Source organism: Schistocerca serialis, chromosome 7 (assembly GCF_023864345.2).
Source record: "Schistocerca serialis cubense isolate TAMUIC-IGC-003099 chromosome 7, iqSchSeri2.2, whole genome shotgun sequence".
Taxonomy (NCBI): domain Eukaryota; kingdom Metazoa; phylum Arthropoda; class Insecta; order Orthoptera; family Acrididae; genus Schistocerca; species Schistocerca serialis.
In genome coordinates this window covers 440,608,115-440,629,352 of record NC_064644.1, presented here as the reverse complement: position 1 = coordinate 440,629,352, position 21,238 = coordinate 440,608,115, and the positions used below count along the sequence as shown (strand labels likewise).

General features: G+C 41.3%; 1 protein-coding gene across 1 annotated transcript in view; it reads right to left on the bottom strand.

The window, feature by feature from the left end:
* The window catches only part of LOC126413144 (junctional adhesion molecule B-like), a 125,465-nt gene that overhangs the window by 87,738 nt on the left and 16,489 nt on the right, over positions 1–21,238 (bottom strand). Inside the window, exon 2 of the mRNA XM_050083037.1 lies at positions 12,343–12,512. Within this exon, the coding sequence (XP_049938994.1) occupies positions 12,343–12,512 (170 nt within the window). The remainder of the gene's footprint in view (positions 1–12,342; positions 12,513–21,238) is intronic.

Below are 21,238 nucleotides of genomic sequence, written 5' to 3'. Positions count from 1 at the left end.
CATCTGGTACGTGACACTGTATGGTGCCGAGACCTGGATTGAAAAAGGAAGATGAGAGAAGATTGGAGGCACTAGAGATGTGTATATTGAGAAGCATGGAAAAAGGTAAGACCGAGTAAGAAAATGTAGAAATATTAAGAAAAGTTGAAGAAGAAACAAACATGTTGAAGGTCATTAGAAAAAGAAAACGGAACTGGATTGAACATTGTTTTAGGAGGGACTGTTTATTGAAGGAAAAAGTAGAAGGAATGGTAGAGGCAAACAGAGGAAAAGGAAAAAGAATATGTCAAATCCTGGACAATATATAAGGAGACAAATATTCTGAAATGAAAAGATTGGCTATGGACAGACAAAAGTGGAAGAGGCTTAACCCATGACATGACCCGTTATAAGGCAGAATACCTACTACAGCTACTACTACTGCTGCAAATTATTTTGGCTTGCCGAAAAGATAAAAATCGCATCTTGCAAATCTGTGCGTCCTGATCAGCATTTCCCACGACTGGGCAGCCCTTGTTTAACGGTTGGTACCATTTCACTACGGCCAGTCGCGACATTCCATTAGATCAGAACATCGTCAAAATTTCACCATGAATGTGTGTGCAGTTTAGACGTTTGGCCCACAGGAATCGTATTGCCTGTGTATCTTGGAGTATATTTTCAATTGCCGCTCCATTTCACATGGTACGACATGAATAATTTAGTTTCAGAAGTCCGTGCATTCAATGGATACCCCTTTGTGTTGCACAAAACTTTATCACTTCAGTCGCATGTCTGCAGCCGCCTTGTTTTGATTGATGTTAGACTTATTTCCAAGATCGAATGACAAGTTCAACAGCTGCTTTACCCCTGTGGCATGACGAAGTAGACCAGATTTCATCGCTCTAGGAACAGGGAAACTGAAGCATCAGGATGTTCTGCGAAAATGTGTTGACTGTGACACTCTTCAGGGCTGTGTTGAAACGGTGGGTACCTGGTCGTCTATCAAACAGTCTCTAATGCAGTAGATGACAATGAAAGCGTCTGAAAAGCTTTTAAATATCTGCCATACTTCCCTCTTTCCATATTTTCCTCTTTCTGTTTCCTGCACCTCACCGCACCGCTATGCCTGTCAGCTACCGCCAAACAGGACACATGTTTTTAAAATACTGGTTACTCTCCGATTTTGCTGTCCACTTTAACAAGCACCGCTGTAGCGAATATTACGTTGCACTAAGTTGGAACTCCTCTTACGCAGTCATAGTTATATGAAACTTTCATACTGCTTCTCAGAATTACAGTGATGAATTTACTTATTGAGTGACTGTTCGTGGGACTAAGTACTCTGCCTCTTGTACAACTCTTGATGTGCAAACAGTGTAACATTACCACAAAATCTAACAGATTTTTTGTCAATCGCTTGTATACGCTGCTGAGAAAGCACTTCGGTTTGTATTATAGCACATGTAGTGTTAGTTAGAGACCTTTCGTATATAAATTATTATTGTTCTCCTTTATAAGTAAAAAAACTGATTTACAACTACTTTACAGAGGAAACTAGACGCTCTAAAGATCTGTTGTACCAAAGGCTGAGCTTTGTATTTGTCCTTGTAGAAGTAAATTGCTTTTCACTTATTATTGGCTACGGTTTAGTTGTGATAATGATTCAGTTGCATTTAGACCTTTCAAGAATTCAGATGGTCTGATTTCACTTCATTTCGACATCTCAGAATCCAGCCTCCGCTCGTTTTTCTTGAGCCAACAGTCTTCTGACTTGTGTGATGCAGTCCTCCTGGAATTTGTCTGCTGTGCAAACCTTTTCATCTTAGAGTAGCACTTACGCCCTACGACGCCACTTACTTGCTGGATGTATTCGAAGCTCTGCTTTCTTCTACAGTTTTTACCCTCAGCAGCTCCCTATAGTGTTATGGAAGTTATCCCTGATATTTTTGGATGTCTTATCATCCTCTCCCTTCTTATTGTCAGGTTCTTCTATGTACTCCTTTCCTCAGTGATTCTGCGGAGAACCTCCCAATTTCTTACATTATCACTCCAAGAAAAGACGTATTAAGAACCCAGAAAACCGACTGAAGAGGCTGTGATGACGAAGGAAAGACACCTAGACGTAGTGAAGGCGACTCTCTTAGAGCAGTAAATACTGAAGGATTTATAGTGGAGTTCCACAAAAGAAAAGAACTGCTGCAGAGGTGGCAGTATTAATTGCTAATAATGTAAACATAAAATAGAAAGCTACACCGTAATAAATGAAAGAATTTTAATCCTTAGACTAAAATGGGGAGATCAAAATCAACTTAACAGCCTTGTATGCTCCACAAGAGAACAAACATGAAGAAACAGTACGATGTTTAGAAATTCTTCAATCCGTGTTAACTAAGATAAGCAAAAGCGATTTCATTATTGTGGCTCGTGATCTGAATGCTTGTTTAGGGAACAAAATAATCAAAGAACTAGCTAGATAGTAGGGTGGAACCATGCTGCATGAAAATACTAAACTGTTGATGGAATTTGCAGCCTACAGATAATTAATAATTACCATGTATGTAGGGAGGACATCCATAAATATTTATGGCCTGAAAAGGTATATCTGTCAATTATTGAGTGTGTAATAGTTAATAAAGTATTGATACTGGATGTAGTTGATCGCAGATTACACACAGGATGTGACTTACATATAGATCATTATCTGACCAACAGAGTAATTAGCATTCTTGCTGACTGGAGGAAAAGGTAGAATATGACAATACAGAAGTATGAAGCGGTCTATAAAATATATTTTTACAAGAGGAAGGAATGAAATACATTTATCAGAGGCGGTTACAGCGATGTTTGGTTGAGATCCCAATAATTAATGACATTAGTAAAGCATGACAAAATATAACTTTGGCCATGAAGTAAACAGCAGCTGTTGCTGTCTAGCATAAAAAGAAATTCAGGAGAAAGTCGGGGCTGATAATCCGGAATGGAGAATTTTCGGAGGAAACTGTCAGACAAAACGAGTAGCTTATCTAAATGTGATGTAGAATCGGAACACATAAAATGAGTAAGAGTATGAAAGATGTAGAATTAATGTTATGTCAGTAACAAGGAAACTGAGGCAAGAATTCTGGGATAGAAGACGATGACAATGGTCCTCATGAGATGGCTTATAATTTAATGAGACCTCTTAATTGATCCAGCATTATATAGAACATTGGGTGCAATGAAAGCCACATAGAGATTCAACAAGGCCAAAGCATAGATCACTGTGGTGCAGGAATTGACCCTATAGATACAGAGGAACTTAATGTAACAGTGCAGTCCTTACAAATAGTTACAAATAGGAAAGCCCCAGGACTAGATAAAGTGAATTAGTAGGTGCTGAAATATAGTGAAATGTTCCTTAAATTTATTTATTTATTTTTTATTTATTTACTTATGCATTTATTTTACCTGGCAAGATTTATTTGCATTGAAGTAAGCTTTGTTGGGAAAGGAATATCATACAGGAAGTATGAGAATAAGCTAATAATATAACTTTTCGAGATAGGTAACAGAGGTTCTCGTAATAATACCTTGGAATACTTCTCCCAAATTGGCATAAAATATATGCTAAAATAGTAAACAACAACCTCTCTTTCAATTGAAGAACAATGTGGATTCAGCTAGGGGAGATCTTACATGGGTAATGTATTTAGCTTACAAGAGTTACTGGAAAATTGAACGTTTGTCATGGCTTACATTTTCTTATCTATACTCGTGCAACTTCTAACCGCTTTCTTCGTCCGCTACGCTGCAATACCTCTTCCCCTCCCTTGCATATCCTCTCCTGCGCATACGAGTGTACTCCTCTGTTTGCATGAAATGTACATTAAGATGAAAATAAACACTCCCATGCAAGTCTGAGCTCTATGTCGCCCACATTTTAAAAAGCGCTGTGGAAAGTCCTATAGACATTCATGACAGCCAGTAGTTGCTCCTTGTCCCATAGTGGTACAGGGAGAATGTCGACTCGCCTGCACGCTCTTTAGTTTAGACTGAATACGGCGTTATTAATAAAACACTCATCAGATCCAAAATACGTTAACTTAAGCGTTCCTTCAATCTTGGCATCATTATTGTTCTTTAGATTTGTTAGTGACTTTTCAGACAGTTCTTGGCACGTGGGAGACATTCTCTTTGTGGGTGACGGAGGGAAAGGAGGTTGAGGTTGAACGCACCACTGATTTTGAGCGCATTATGGGCGGAGCATAGCCTCTGTTTGTGGAAGATGGGGAAGGGAATTGGCCATGGTTCTTGAAAGGAGGGATCACAATACTAACTAAACAATGTAGGGCAATCACGGAAAAATTAGATCTGGATGCTCACATGGTAATTTTTTCGCATGGCAAAAACATCCAGATGATACACAAAATACGAGAGCTCAGAGTAGAGAAAGCAAACGAAACCGTACGGGATTTTACATTCCATAAATTAAGAATAAATTATCGCTGGACATTAAGAAAAGAAAAAGAAATTCAAATTTTAGTAGTAAGAGGGAAAATAATATTGGTACATTCAATGTATATTACTGTGTTTATTCACAGCAGAGTCCGTCTCGCATCATTTTGCTACTAAGTTCTCCACTGCAGAAACTGATCGTTGTTTTACCAAAAAACTTGGTGTCCTAAGCTTGAATCCATTCATTCAAACAGAACTGTTATTTTAATAACTTGAACGGGAAGGTCAAGAGATTCTAAAATTCAGTTGAATATGCTAAAAGACCAATGTCCTGAATTCGAGTAGGAAAGCGGAAATGCATGGTATGGACTCAGAAACTATAACGGATAAGGTTTGCGTTGATCACTGTGGCCTTTTGCCCACGTCACAATAGGTTGCAAGTATCATCATATATGAGTAGATTACTTGGAAGAATTTAAGAAAATAATGAGATGAATTGGCTCAATCTACCACGGAAATACCGCCACAGGAGTTGTTAACGGGAGAAAGAGTACCTAGTACTGTTGAACAACTGATACGTTTCCCACAAGAGACGAGATATCTGTTAATGAAAAGAGGGATTTAACATTAGGAAGAATCAAAGAAAAGCAGGTATAAATCCAATAACCAATTGAAGAAAAAGACATATCAGACTGATGAAATAGTACTGATAAGATCAAGGCTACAATCCTCCAAGAGAATGTCAGATATCAGAAAATACTATGAAACTTAGGAGGGTCCATACAGAATAATTAGAATAACGTAACCGAATGCAATGGAGGTAATCAACATAAAGGTAAGAGTAAGTAAAGGAATTTACAGTACTGTGGACAACAAAATGTGTTATGAATAAATAGCTCAGTAGTCGATAGCAATCTTTGCGTAGCCATGTTACTGACGATTACAAGGTACCAAAGTTATATAATGGCATTACTTCATATTCATTCTTGCTGTTACTTTTTCCACTTCATTCATTGTGAACAAAATTTTTCACCTTTAACCTTCTTCACTATCAAATGCTACGACGAGAAATACGTTAGGTGGCAACTCCACTCTTTGCTTAGTCATGTTGTCGACGATTACAATGTACCATAGTTATGTGATGGCATTACTGCATTTTCCTTTCACGACATTAGTTCTTTCACTTTGATTATTGTGTGCTAAATCCGTCATCTTCAGCCTTCTTCGCCACAAAAAGAGCTAAAAGCTAGGACAAAAACACTATATACAGGTTATGACATCAAACAAATAAACAACAAATACGTGATTACAAGTAATCCAGCAGGATATACATCTGAAAATCAGAGTGAAGATAAACAAACAAAAGAAGATTGACAGTACGTATATAGGCTTCATATGAGGAACCATAGATAAGAAGACAAGAGAACACAATATAAGGTTGCATTAAGAAAAACTCGTACTGTATTTAAGTCAAATAACAAGCATCGACATTCAATAGTGCAGTGGGAAAATGGTAGGACTATTGTGACGGAATAGAGGAATAATAAGATTAAGTGCATAATAATGTGAATAAGAAGCAGAGGAGGACTCCATTACACCAAGTAAGTGCGTAGGAACGAATTAAGACGGGGAATGACGCAGCGAGACGAAGCAACAGCTCGTATGTTGTCTCGAGATAAGAAATAAATGAAGGCTGTGTCAGGCTAAATTGATAAACGTTATGCTTAGACTATGGATTAAAAAGCTGAAGTGGTTTGCGCGGAAATAACTAATTATCCGATTATAAGCAAGGGATGGTCATGAAAGTGATGTCAACCGTGAAGAGATGAAAATTACTAGGCGACTGGCAAGTCGACCAATTACTTAGGGTACATTAGGTGAATAAGGCGACGTCGGACAATGGTCTATGATTCTATATACGTATTGCGACAGGTAAGCCGATTAATTATTTACTGGAAGACAAATAATGTTGGTAGGCGAACTGGTTTCCACCAGTTGTCCACGAAATGTGATGAAGTAGACACATGTTAATGAGAATAATGACATATGTAAGGCACAACAAGAGTTATTATCAGCTCTCCAGAGACGTAAACACGGTAACACTAAATTAGATATGGGGCCGCATGAGATGAAAAGACTTGTTACGTTACGCACTTTACCAAAACAAGTGGAAAATCAGACAAATGTATAATTATAAGAAACATAATCAGCTCCAAGTTGAATATTATACTAAACGTTGGCAAACAGGTACACAATAAACACAACAAATTAGTTCCACTGAGAATGATGACAACGACAACAATAACACGCGAGTAGCAAATGTTACTAAACTCATACCGTTGAGTGAAACAATGTGATTATAGCTGAGTGTTGGTCTCTATTTAAAGGAAACAAAGCGTCACTGGTGTCCTTTCAATCTATCTCCGAATTGCAATCGTATGTGTAACATAAAGCAAAGTAATGTTTTCATCAAAACTAAAGAGTAAATAGTGAATATTTGAGATGATATTCGATAAACGTAACACTAAATATGAAGTTATTAGGGAACATAAGTACTTAAATATACTTTTGAAATAACGGGTGAAGCAGTCGAATAATGCTGCCGAATAAAACATCTGACATGCATCTCGCCGCCTGTCAGGTTATATCACGAGAGAGACACGCTGAATAGCAGCGTAAGTCATCGACACAGCAGTTCACTAGCGACAGGTAGTTACTAATGAGCAAGAACGTTTGGAGAGTGTTACGAGCGGTAGCAATGGCCTTGTAGTAAACACACAGCGAAAGTGTTTAGGTGTTTAATGGTCATGCATTAAGAAAGTTATGATAGTAATTCGCATTTCTATTTGTTCATATTCATGTGTAAAAATGATGTATGGGTTTCTGCTTTTGGCTTAGATTTATTAAGAAACTAATTTAAGCTATTTTGTAGTGGTGAATGAAATTGTTCAAATCCTGTATGCTGACGTTGGAAAAGGGAGGATGAAATGACAGTTACTGATACATGGACCGGTTAGGCAATTTTTATGTTAATCTGAATGTAACAACGCGTCACTGAACTTAATCGAGCTTATGTGTTGCTATAGTGGATTGTATGCATCTGTTTATCGCAGCACTGTCATTGCAAATTTGATACTTTGTCTGCACATCAATATGAAATGTGCATAAAGATTTTTTATTCTTACGTTAAGTGGAAGTCTATATGACTCAAAATGTATTTAAAGGACGGCAGTGTACTGAGAGCAGAGTAATTCTTATAAAAATTTTCCTTATAATGATTTTTTCATAAGATGTAATCAAGTAACAGGTTACTAATACGCTGCCCCAGCTTAAAAGAGTAGAAAATGCTAATGGCATAACTATTGTTAATGGTTTTATGAAATGCAGTTCAGAAGGGACTAATATTATTATTAGGATATATGTCTAATTTTCAATTATTTAAGGTACAATGGTATAGATACATATTAAGGACAAAATTCTCCTACTACAAAATTATTGTGGTAATTAATAATTCATGTTAAACAATTTTATATCAAAGTCCAGGTATCACATTAATGGGATAGCATGGCTATTTAACTTTATTCAGAATTTATGAAGCTTCATTTTTTCCAAATTGAGTATTGCTTCGCGAATACATCAACTTCTGGAAATCTCAGAATGAGGGGAAAGTATGATATTTCTGGTTTTAGCAACAAAATTCGTTTCTCAAAGTAATAAAGGTGAAAGCAATATTCATATGACACAATCAGTGGCGTGAGATACCAGAAGCAGCTGATACAATTCTCGTGGAAAAGACGGAGGAATCGAATCCTAACAGTATGACTGGCTGCTATGTTCGGAGGCAGTGAGCCAAAATGCTAACTTTCTTTCATTAATATTTTAATTGCGAGCCATTAAACTTGCTTAGCGTTCTGAAATAAGTCTCTAAATACCAAGTTACGGTCTCTTTGCTTCTTAGGTCAGAATTACTCTCACAACTAAAAAGAAAAGCTAAATGAAAAGCCAGACGAAACACTTCCGGTGTCTTCGGAACTCCGGCTAAGGCGGCCTCCCAAGCGAAGTAGCCCCACTGTCAAATCAGATTCGATGAGCTAGTTATGATATACAGACTTGTTGTCTAGCGAGACCAGTTATGTTTCAATTTCCTCTAAATTCATTAACATTTTAGATCAAATGGCACAGTCATTGTGGACAGACGTGTTGTCGGACTCGGACCGTTATGTTTCAGTTTTAGGCACATTCAGTAAAATGTTACTCAGATAGGATGTGCCAGTCGTAGGGAACAGATGTGTGGTTTGGTGCGACTGGTCACATCTCCTTTTTGTGCAGAAATAATGAGTCCGCAACAGTTTAAGAATCCATAACACGTAATCAGTTACTGGTTCCGAAAGATAAAGTTTGTAAATATGTTCATATCTTGTGGCTTGGTAAAGTAGTGAATAATGCTTGGAAGTTGCAGTTTCTAGTGTTCTGCTAAAATCAATACGAGTGGCATCCCTGACAAAGAAGTGAATGAACTAACTAGCTGGATGACATCAATTCCTCGCTAACAGTTTACAGCAGCCTATACGAACTAACTGCTGTCTGCACAAGAGGCATCTTCAGAAGATTCTAAGTTGTTCAAATCATTAAAACTCTATGAATTTCACTCAGGTCGGTGAAAGCAACAAGGCACCTCGAATGTAATACATTCCCATAACAAATCGGATCTTTAACACGCCATCTGTTGTAACACAGGAGAGGTTAAGGGACAGTCATTATGTATTTATTTTTTATTTTATTTTAAACGTCTAGTTCCGTAGGACCAAATTAAGAAGCAAATCTCCAAGGTCACGAAACGTGTCAGTACATGAAATTACAACATAAAAGTAATAACAGATAAAATAAAATGTTTGGGAACCCAATAAAAGGCCAGCTATAAGTTTATGTAAATGCAATGAACAATATAATACAGGAATCAGCTTAATTTTTCAAGGAACTCCTCGACGGAATAGAAGGAGTAACCCATGATGTATCTCTCCAGTTTCAATTTGAAAACGTGTGGATTACTCCTGAGATTTTGCAATTCTTATGGTAGCTTATTGAAAATGGATGCAACAGTACACTGCACATCTTTCTGCACAAGAGTGAAGGAAGTGCGATCCAAATGCGGATTGGATTTCTGCCTAATATCAACTAAGTGAAATCTGCTAATTCTTGAGAGTAAGCTGATATTATTAACAAGATACGACAGTAAACATTATATATATATTGAGAGGCCAGTTTCGGAATACTTATACTAATAAAGAGAGGTCTGATCCCAAAATATCTTTGGGCATGGGAAGAGTTACCCGAAAATATAATACCATACGTAATATGCGCATGAAAATAAACGAACTAAACTACTTTCCGGTTGAGCTCTCACTTACTTCAGACAGCGTTCGAGTAGTAAAAATGGCAGCATTAAGACTTTGAACAATATCCTAAACGTGGGCTTCCCGCTACGGTTTATTATCGATCTGAACCCCTAGTAATTTGAACTGCACTGTTCTACTAATCATACGACCATTCAGTGAAATTAAAACTTTTAGGTTTTGTTGAATTGTGTGTTAGCAACTGTAAAACATGAGTCTTACTGTAATTTAGCGTTATTTTATTTTCTACAAGCCATGAACTTGTACCGCGCGGGGTAGCCGCGCGATCTTAGGCACCTTGTCACGGTTCGCGCGGCTCCTCCCGTCGGAGGTTAGAGTCCTCCCTTGGGCATTGGTGTTATGTTGTCCTTAGCGTAAGTTAGTTTAAGTTAGGTTAAATAGTGTGTAAGCTTATGGACTGATGACCCCAGTAGTTTGATCCCATGCGATCTTACCACAAATTTCTAATTTTCCTTGAGCTTATGTCAGGAACTGCACTATTTGAAATAGTCAGTGTTGCACACAACATCCTTTACTAGCAAGCTACTGTCATCTGGAAACAAAAACATTTTAGAAGCATCTGTAACTGATTGTGAGTACTCGTACTGATAATATTTTGATATAATTTTAACATTGTTCTACATGATATCCTTATCCCGTTAGTCAGTCAGCCAGGCTACCTTTTACTGCTAATATCCTTTTTGGAACATTCTAATGGAAAGCATCTTTCAAAGAGCATGAGAAATGTGTTAAGGAAAGCATTACATTTGTCATCTGTGTTATCGGTACTATAAACATCCCGCCACGCTTGTTTCTTAACGAGGTTTAAAAAACTGTCTATTGCCGTTGGATCAGCTTTTCTACATAGTTTGCAATTATATGTAACATTTGGTTGAGTACTAAAACCTTTTTCTGTTGAAATTTGTGTAACATGGTCTGAAAGGCCATTCACCCCATTTACTACCGGAATGCCTGTCTATTAATGAAGACTGAACAAAACATTGTCTACGGGTGCGCTACTGTCCCCCTGTATCCTGGTTGGAAAAACACAGTCGGCATCAGATCATATGAATTTAGGAGATCTTCCAACAATCTTCCAACATGCGTTTTCTTGCACAGTCAAATACAAAATTAATATTGGAGTCCCACATCTAACTAATTTTTGGTACTTACTATAAAGTGAACCAAGAACCTTCTCTAACTTGAGCGGAAATGCACTGAAGTCACAGTTAGGGGACCTATAAACAACAACAATTAGAAATTTAGTTTCACTAAATTCAGCTGCCCCTGCTCAACATTCAAATGCCTTTTCAGGGAAATATCATAATAAGTTACGGACTCAAATGGAATACTGCTTTTACACAATGGCCACTCCCCCACTCCACATGAACTCCTTGAAAAACCGCCAGCTTATCTGTATACTGGTAAATTATGCCTCTGAACTGTAAAATAATTGAAGCGGTGCTTCGATACACCAATAATGTCAGATCCAACATCTGTAAGCAGTTCACTAACTTTATCTATAATACATCTTATACTTTGATGAAATATGCTAATTCCTTTACTACTTGGATGCCTGACTCCGTCTGAAGGTGATTCCTTTGTTAGAGGGACATTCTGTAAGCAGGAATACGTATCAGCTGATTTCAGTCTAAAAAAGAAAGTGCAGTTGTAATACCACACACAGGAATTTTCCCATGAGTGATCCCACCACTGCTCACTACACTGTCACCTGTAAGATTTGCCAGACTCCCCCTCCCATACCGCCATCAGTACCTTCTTCAGCCCCATGTTAACACGGGTAACGTAAGATGAGGCCGATCATGATGCTAAAACAGTTGCTCGAAGTGCACATTAATGTCACCAGACTGAGTAGCTATGTTTACCACGTCACCACCTGCATTATTACTCCCCGTTATTACCCAGACTATTCCTAGCTCCACTCACCGTCCCTCTCTGATCCTCTTTCGTAAAATTCCTGCATAACTCCCCTATGATAGCAATCACTGGAACCATCCCTACACTAGGCTTCACAATGCTGGTGACCTTGTACTCACTCCCCAACACTTCCTGCAACTGATAGCCCACACCTCTGGCTTGCAAACTACCTAGCAACAGAACTTTCTACTTTCTGTTAGAATTTACAGCTGACTTAGGATCCCTGACTACCGAGAATTGCTGCTTGTTTCCAACACCTAAAGCTGCAAGAGGCTCCTCTCCACTCAGCTCTGACAGTTGGTCAAATCTACTGGTTATACGCAAAGTGCAACTGTATGAATATATCCTCCTCCTGCATCTCTGTCGCCTTATTTCTCTTACAAATTTTGCATTTCCAAGAGAGGAACTCGCTAGAATGCCCACTAGCTTCTCCACTGCATTCCCCCAATGAAAATACTTTGAACAAATCTCCGTTAAATCACCGTAAGCTCATGCGGCTTAACACGCGCGCGCGACGAGACACTCGTAATAAAGAGTAACGCCATGTCTTGCTAAAAAGAACAGAGCATGTAGTATGGTTACAACTAATACTTACAGACTTGTTCCCCAGCTGTTTGACGCGGCAGGGTAGGTAGGCGTGCGTGCCGAGCTGCGCAGACACGTTCGTGGCCGTGCTGGTGTCGAAGTAGGGACCCGTGTACAGCCCGTGTTGGTAAAGAGGCGTCTGCAGCTGCTGCTGCTGCTGCTGCGCCGCCTTCTGCCCACCTGCAAACACAACACGCGGGCACTCGCTAATTTTCCTTACACTAACAGTCGCTCATATATCAGACAATGATAAATGCATGAAAGACTCACTCGAGTATCTGTTCGGGACGAATGATATTTTCGACCACAAGTTTCTACTCAAGTGGCTGGAATGATGAGATGTACGAAGTCTGTCACATCTGTAGAGTAGGGTAAGTAGAATGGAGATAGTGTTGCCTACTGCTCTGCAAAACTTAAGGAGGAGATTAATAAAGTGATACAACATATTATCGGCTTGGTGGAAATGAATGGAAGCGCGGGAGCTTGTTGTCAAAGGTCCCTCTGCCGTCCACATAAAGCTGGACGCCACATTGCATGACGTCTGCGTGACTATAGTGGCAAAGGGGGCTGGTCCTTGAAACACGAGGCTGTTAAAGGAGCAGGAAGAGACAGGATGTGTCAATCAGCGAGCAGTTATGGTGAGCTGTGGTGGTGCTCCTTACTAGAACATAGCCTGGGGAAACATTTCGATCATTTCATACGGAGGAGAATCATAGGGAAACAGGAAGTAGGGCGAAGTGTGATGAGTATTGTCCAGCAGTTTGCTACCGGACACAGCATTGTTTCCAGAAGCGTTGTGATCGTTCCGAACCACAGGCGCTATCTCACGCTGCACAGTGACACAAGACTGAAAGGCACGCAATCTTACGCTGCACAGTGGCAAGGCGGCCGCAAGTGCATGGTCTCTATGCTCGACGACCAGTAGGTGGTGTTCCGTAGTCACCTGTACATTGGCGCACCGTTTGGGGCACTGCCAAGAGCGTAGGGACTGGACCAACGATGGGTGCTCCCTGCCGTCGTTGGATAAGCAGCTGCAGCAGCAAGTCATATACTCCTAGCTCACTCATTTGTTACATAGTTTAATTCTTAATTTCTTTGCGTGTTTTTGGTACTTGCATTGTCTAATTCATAAATTTCTGGCGTATTATAGTATTTGAGAGTTGTAGCATCGCGTTTTAGTTCTTGAATAGTGTAAAATCGCGTAGTCTCCTTCCGCCGCCGAGCAGTGTGTCAGCAGTGCGCAAGTAGCAGCATTACTGCATTTACTAGGCAATCTTGTATTTTAATAACCGTTTAAATTTTGTGTCGATTTGTTTGCGCTCTCTGTAGATTAGTTCAGACATTCTTTGCACAACAGTTTTTAGCATGGATAGGGACTGCAACTGCTGTGTTCGGATGCAGGCTGAGTTGGCATCCCTTCGCTCCCAGCTTCAGGCAGTGTTGGCTTCGGTCACACAGCTTGAGGCTGTTGCCAATGGGCATCACTGTGGGGTTCCGGATTAGGGTTTGTCGGGGACGGCCAGCTCGTCCCACGCATCCCCCGATCGGACTACGACTGTGGTTGCCCGGGATACTGCCCGCATTGAGGCTGATCCCTCACCTGTGGTAGAGGGGGAGGTCGTCTCAAGGTGTGGCAGGGGGCGAAAGACATTCCGGAGGGCTGAACGGAAGGCCTCTCCAGTTTGTCTGACGAACCGGTTTCAGGCTCTGTCTCAGGCTGATACTGATCTTCGGCCTGACATGGCTGCTTGTCCTGTTCCAGAGGTTGCCCCTCAGTCTGCAAGATCCGGGCGGTCACAGAGGGTGGGCTTACTGGTAGTTGGGAGCTCCAACGTCAGGCGCGTAATGGGGCCCCTTAGGGATATGGCAGCAAGAGAGGGGAAGAAAACCAATGAGCACTCCGTGTGCATACCGGGGGGAGTCATTCCAGATGTGGAAAGGGTCCTTCCGGATGCCACGAAGGGTACAGGGTGCACCCATCTGCAGGTGGTCCCTCATGTCGGCACCAATGATGTGTGTCGCTATGGATCCGACGAAATCCTCTCTGGCTTCCGGCGGCTATCTGATTTGGTGAAGACTGCCAGTCTCGCTAGCGGGATGAAAGCATAGCTCACCATCTGCAGCATCGTCGACAGGACTGACTGCGGACCTTTGGTACAGAGCCGAGTGGAGGGTCTGAATCAGAGGCTGAGACGGTTCTGCGACCGTGTGGGCTGCAGATTCCTCGACTTGGACCATAGGGTGGTGGGGTTTCGGGTTCCGCTGGATAGGTCAGGAGTCCACTACACGCAACAAGCGGCTACACGGGTAGCAGGGGTTGTGTGGCGTGGGTTGGGTCGCTTTTTAGGTTAGATGGCCTTGGACAAGTACAGAAAGGGCAACAGCCTCAACGGGTGCAGGGCAAAGTCAGGACATGCGGGGACCAAGCAGCAATCGGTATTGTAATTGTAAACTGTCGAAGCTGCGTTGGTAAAGTACCGGAACTTCAAGCGCTGATAGAAAGCACCAAAGCCGAAATCGTTGTAGGTACAGAAAGCTGGTTGAAGCCAGAGATAAATTCTGCCGAAATTTTTACAAAGGTACAGACGGTGTTTAGAAAGGATAGATTGCATGCAACCGGTGGTGGAGTGTTCGTCGCTGTTAGTAGTAGTTTATCCTGTAGTGAAATAGCAGTGGATAGTTCCTATGAATTATTATGGGTGGAGGTTACACTCAACAACCGAGCTAGGTTGATAATTGGCTCCTTTTACCGACCTCCCGACTCAGCAGCATTAGTGGCAGAACAACTGAGAATATTTGGAATACATTTCACATAAATTTTCTCAGCATGTTATAGTCTTAGGTGGAGATTTCAATTTACCAGATATAGACTGGGACACTCAGATGTTCAGGACGGGTTGTAGGGACAGAGCATCGAGTGACATTATACTGAGTGCACTATCCGAAAATTACCTCGAGCTATTAAACAGAGAACCGACTCGTGGAGATAACATCTTGGACCTACTGATAACGAACAGACACGAACTTTTCGACTCTGTATGTACAGAACAGGGAATCAGTGATCATAAGGCCGTTGCAGCATCCCTGAATATGGAAGTTAGTAGGAATATAAAAAAAGGGAGGAAGGTTTATCTGTTTAGCAAGAGTAATAGAAGGCAGATTTCAGACTACCTAACAGATCAAAACGAAAATTTCTGTTCCGACACTGACAATGTTGAGTGTTTATGGAAGAAGTTGAAGGCAATCGTAAAATCCGTTTTAGACAAGTACGTGCCGAGTAAAACTGTGACGGACGGGAAAAACCCACCGTGGTTCAACAACAAAGTTAGGAAACTACAGCGAAAGCAAAGAGAGCGGCACTCTAAGTTTAAACGCAGCCAAAACCTCTCAGACAAACAGAAGCTAAACGATGTCAAAGTTACCGTAAGGAGGGCTATGCGTGAGGCGTTCAGTGAATTCGAAAGTAAAATTCTATGTACCGACTTGACAGAAAATCCTAGGAAGTTCTGGTCTTACGTTAATCAGTAAGTGGCTCGAAACAGCATATCCAGACACTCCGGGATGATGATGGCATTGAAACAGAGGATGACACGCGTAAAGCTGAAATACTAATCACCTTTTACCAAAGCTGTTTCACAGAGGAAGACCGCACTGCAGTTCCTTCTCTAAATCCTGACATCGAAATAAGTGTCCAAGGAATTGAAAAGCAACTGGAATCACTCATCAGAGGAAAGTCCACTGGACCTGACGGGATACCTATTCGATTCTACACAGACTACGCGAAAGAACTTGCCCCCCTTCTAACAGCCGTGCACCGCAAGTCTCTAGAGGAACGGAAGGTTCCAAATGATTGGAAAAGAGCACAGGTAGTCACAGTCTACAAGAAGGGTCGTCGAGCAGATGCGCAAAACTATAGACCTATATCTCTGACATCGATCTGTTGTAGAATTTTAGAACATGTTTTTTGCTCGAGTATCATGTCGTTTTTGGAAACCCAGAATCTACTATGTAGGAATCAACATGGATTCCGGAAACAGCGATCGTGTGAGACCCAACTCGCTTTATTTGTTCATGAGACCCAGAAAATATTAGATACAGGCTCCCAGGTAGATGCTATTTTTCTTGACTTCCGGAAGGCGTTCGATACAGTTCCGCACTGTCGCCTGATAAACAAAGTAAGAGCCTACGGAATATCAGACCAGCTGTGTGGCTGGATTGAAGAGTTTTTAGCAAACAGAACACAGCATGTTGTTATCAATGGAGAGACGTCTACAGACGTTAAAGTAACCTCTGGTGTGCCACAGATGTTATGGGACCATTGCTTTTCACAATATATATAAATGACCTAGTAGATAGTGTCGGAAGTCCCATGCGGCTTTTCGCGGATGATGCTGTAGTATACAGAGAAGTTGCAGCATTAGAAAATTGTAGCGAAATGCAGGAAGATCTGCAGCGGATAGGCACTTGGTGCAGGGAGTGGCAACTGACCCTTAACATAGACAAATGTAATGTATTGCGAATACATAGAAAGAAGGATCCTTTATTGTATGATTATATGATAGCGGAACAAACACTGGTAGCAGTTACGTCCGTAAAATATCTGGGAGTATGCGTGCGGAACGATTTGAAGTGGAACGATCATATAAAATCAATTTTTGGTAAGGCGGGTACCAAGTTGAGAATCATTGGGAGAGTTCTTAGAAAATGTAGTCCATCAACAAAGGAGGTGGCTTACAAAACACTCGTTCGACCTATACTAGAGTATTGCTCATCAGTGTGGGATCCGTACCAGATCGGGTTGACGGAGGAGATAGAGAAGATCCAAAGAAGGGCGGCGCGTTTCGTCACAAGGTTATTTGGTAACCGTGATAGCGTTACGGAGATGTTTAACAAACTCAAGTGGCAGATTCTGCAAGAGAGGCGCTCTGCATCGCGGTGTAGCTTGCTCGCCAGGTTTCGAGAGGGTGCGTTTCTGGATGAGGTATCGAATATACTGCTTCCCCCTACTTATACCTCCCGAGGAGATCACGAATGTAAAATTAGAGAGATTAGAGCGCGCACGGAGGCTTTCAGACAGTCGTTCTTCCCGCGAACCATACGCGACTGGAACAGGAAAGGGAGGTAATGACAGTGGCACGTAAAGTGCCCTCCACCACACACCGTTGGGTGGCTTGCGGAGTATAAATGTAGATGTAGATGTAGATGTGAGCGGTCCGGTGCCCTTCTCAGATCAGAGCATGTTCAGTGAGGGAGCAATACATCCTAAAACATTGTCGAATTTGTTGGTTTTTTGGCGTCGATGTTTTGGTGTGGGGAGGCATCGACGTACTGGCCTTCAAATATTTGAATGCAGTGCACTCACAAGTGAGCGTTATTGTGACACTGTGCTCCTTCCCCTAATGTCCGTATTTTTCGGGGCGTGCGACCGCATCGAATAGCGCAGCTGGAGGAGCTCTCACGACTAGTGGATGTTCTGGGAATGGACTGGACTGCCCGTTCACTCGACTTAAATCCCACTGAGCACGTGAGGCATGCGGTGAGAACATGTACTGTACGTCAGAAGGCACCAGTTGTCAACAGCGCTCGTGGAGGCATGAGAACCCCTACACACAAGAACTCTTTACTATACTGGTGGCCAGCACGGGAGTACGTTGCGGTTCGTTGTAATCAAATGGCTCAAATCGCTCTGAAAACTATGGAACTTAACATCTGAGGTCATAAGTCCCCTAGAACGTAGAACTTCTTAAAGCTAACTAACCTAAGGACATCACACACATCCATGCCCGAGGCAGGATACGAACCTGCGATCGTAGTAGTCGCGCGGTTCCAGACTGAAGCGCCTAGATCCGCTCGTCCACCGCGGCCGGCTAATTATAATCGCACATCGTGTTAAGCACCATGTCCCGCCTTTTGCAGTGTTCAGGAGACCATCATATATCGGCAGAATTATTGTCTTTGAATAGAAGTGTCATTTCTATTCGTCTCGCTGAGTATTTCCATCAGTTACCTCCTGTAACAGTACAGTAGTAGTTCTTTCTATGTATGGTCCAACTTTCATCGAGGTACGTTACTTGATAATGACATATCCGTTGAAAGTTACTTCTTCCTTAAGCTTTCCAGGCCAGTGTATTTAGTCTCTCAGTAAACAGCGAACAGTGCTTGTGGTGAGGGAAGTGCCTTTCACAAAGAGAACGCATTAACTGCCGCACACACACACTAGGATTCTTGCCCATTTAGCGATGTAGTGCAGCCTGGGTTGATTTATGTAAATTCAGTTGATATGCGTTTCTGGCCTTTGCTGTATAAGTGACTAACCTGTAGACCCCCGAATCTTTAAAGAATCGAACTCACAACAACTTTGGACTTCCGATTGCTTTAAAATGAGTTAATTAGTTAAATATTTGACATTAAGCATCTTTGCGAGAAAAAGTCCTGAAAAGGTTTGGTATTATATTTAAAGTTCGTTGCAGGTCGCTGAGTGCTATAATTATGAGACACTGAATGAATATATTCTCGGTGACTTCCCCTCCGTTTTAAGCAGAAGCTAACTTTCCATGCATCTCAATGTCATATCTTCGGAGCAGTGTGTTGTACAATGAAATAACTTTGCAGGCACATTAAGTTGTATATGTTGATTATGTCTGCAAAAAATTGTAACGAAGAGAGGCAGCAGTAAAGAAGCAATAAATTAAAACGTCGTGCATGATGCTGAAGTTTTGTGGGATGCATTGCGATAATGTAGTAAGCGATAAACTGGTTTCCTTCCCTTCATTTTTGAGAGCGCGTAAAAATTTCATAAAGGTTTGAAATCACATTTAAGTTCTGTTTGAAGTCACCACGTACTCTCACTCTAGTCGTGAGCAACTTTGCCTCAAGACAGACAGACAGTTTCTAACCGTAATGCTTGTCATACTGTGTTAAACCCTTAACGTAGGATTACACCTCTTAATGCGTCCGTTATGACAGCTTTTATTTTTTTAATTTGCACAGTAATTATATGAAATATTGAAAGTCATCGTCCCTGGAAGCCGTTACATAGGCAACCTGAACCGGTATTTATTAACCATGAACCACGAACCACAAACAGCGTTAGTCGCTTAGTACGAGGATGGTTTGAAAAGTTCTCAGAACGGAACAGAAAAAAAGTACTTACTTCACTGCAGCTTTATTTATTTATCAGTGTAGTCTTCTTGTAGATTAATGCACTTGGCCTAACAATGTTCCTGTACGTTGATCCCATCTCGAAAATAAGTTTCCTCCAGGCCTGCAAAATAGATGTCAACTCCGGCTATCAATTCTTCGTTTCAAGTGAATCTTGGCCCATCAAGAAAAATTTTCAGTTTTGGGTTCAGTTCGGATCACATTAAGACATGTGAACACAAAACAAGCAGTCTCGCATAAAAAAGTGGTTCATATAGCTCTGAGCACTATGGGACTCAACTGCTGAGGTCATTAGTCCCCTAGAACTTAGAACTAGTTAAACCTAACTAACCTAAGGACATCACAAACATCCATGCCCGAGGCAGGATTCGAACTCGCGACGTAGCGGTCTTGCGGTTCCAGACTGCAGCGCATTTAACCGCACGGCCACTTCGGCCGGCCAGTCTCGCATATGCGGACGACTTAGTTGTGATGGCAGATTCGATTGAAAGTTTGCAAAGTAATATTTCAGAGCTAGATCAGAAATGTAAGGACTATGGTATGAATTTTAGTATCTCCAAAACGAAAGTAATGTCAGTGGGAAAGAGATATAAACGGATTGAGCGCCCAATAGGAGGTTCAAAGTTAGAACCGGTGGACGTTTTCAAATACTAATGATGCGTATTCTCACAGGATGGCAACATAGTGAAAGAACTAGAATCGAGGTGTAGCAAAGCTAATGCATTGAGCGCTCAGCTACGATCTACTCTCTTCTGCAAGAAGGAAGTCAGTACCAAGACTAAGTTATCTGTGCACCGTTCAATCTTTCGGCCAACTTTGTTGTATGGGAGCGAAAGCTGGGTGGACTCAGGTTACCTTATCAATAAGGTTGAGGTTACGGATATGAAACTAGCTAAGATGATTGCAGCTACTAGTAGATGGGAACAATGGCAGGAGGGTGTCGACAATGAGGAATGTTGTTGTATTTGTTGTGGTCTTCAGTCCTGAGACTGGTTTGATGCAGCTCTCCATGCTACTCTATCCTGTGCCAGCTTCTTCTTCTCCCAGTACCTACTGCACTCTACATCCTTCTGAATCTGCTTAGTGTATTCATCTCTTGGTCTCCCTCTACGATTTTAACCCTCCACGCTGCCCTCCAGTACTAAATTGGTGATCCCTTGATGCCTCATAACATGTCCTACCAACCGATCCCTTCTTCTAGTCAAGTTGTGCCACATACTCCTCTTCTCCCCAATTCTATTCAATTCCTCCTCATTAGTCATGTGATCTATCCATCTAATCTTCAGCATTCTTCTGTAGCACCACACTTCGAAAGCTTCTATTCTCTTCTTGTCTAAACTATTTATCGTCCATGTTTCACTTCCATACATGGCTAAATTCCATAGAAATACTTTCAGAAACGACTTCCTGACACTTAAATCAATACTCGATGATAACAAATTTCTCTTCTTCAGAAACGGTTTCCTTGCCATTGCCAGTCTACATTTTATATCCTTTCGACTTCGACCATCATCAGTTATTTTGCCCCCAAAACAGCAAAACTCCTTTACTACTTTAAGTGTCTCATTTCCTAATCTAATTCCCTCAGCATCACCCGACTTAATTCGACTACATTCCATTATCCTCGTTTTGCTTTTGTTGATGTTCATCTTATACCCTCCTTTCAAGAGACTGTCTATTCCGTACAACTGCTCTTCCAGGTCCTTTGTTATCTCTGACAGAATTACAATGTCATCGGCGAACCT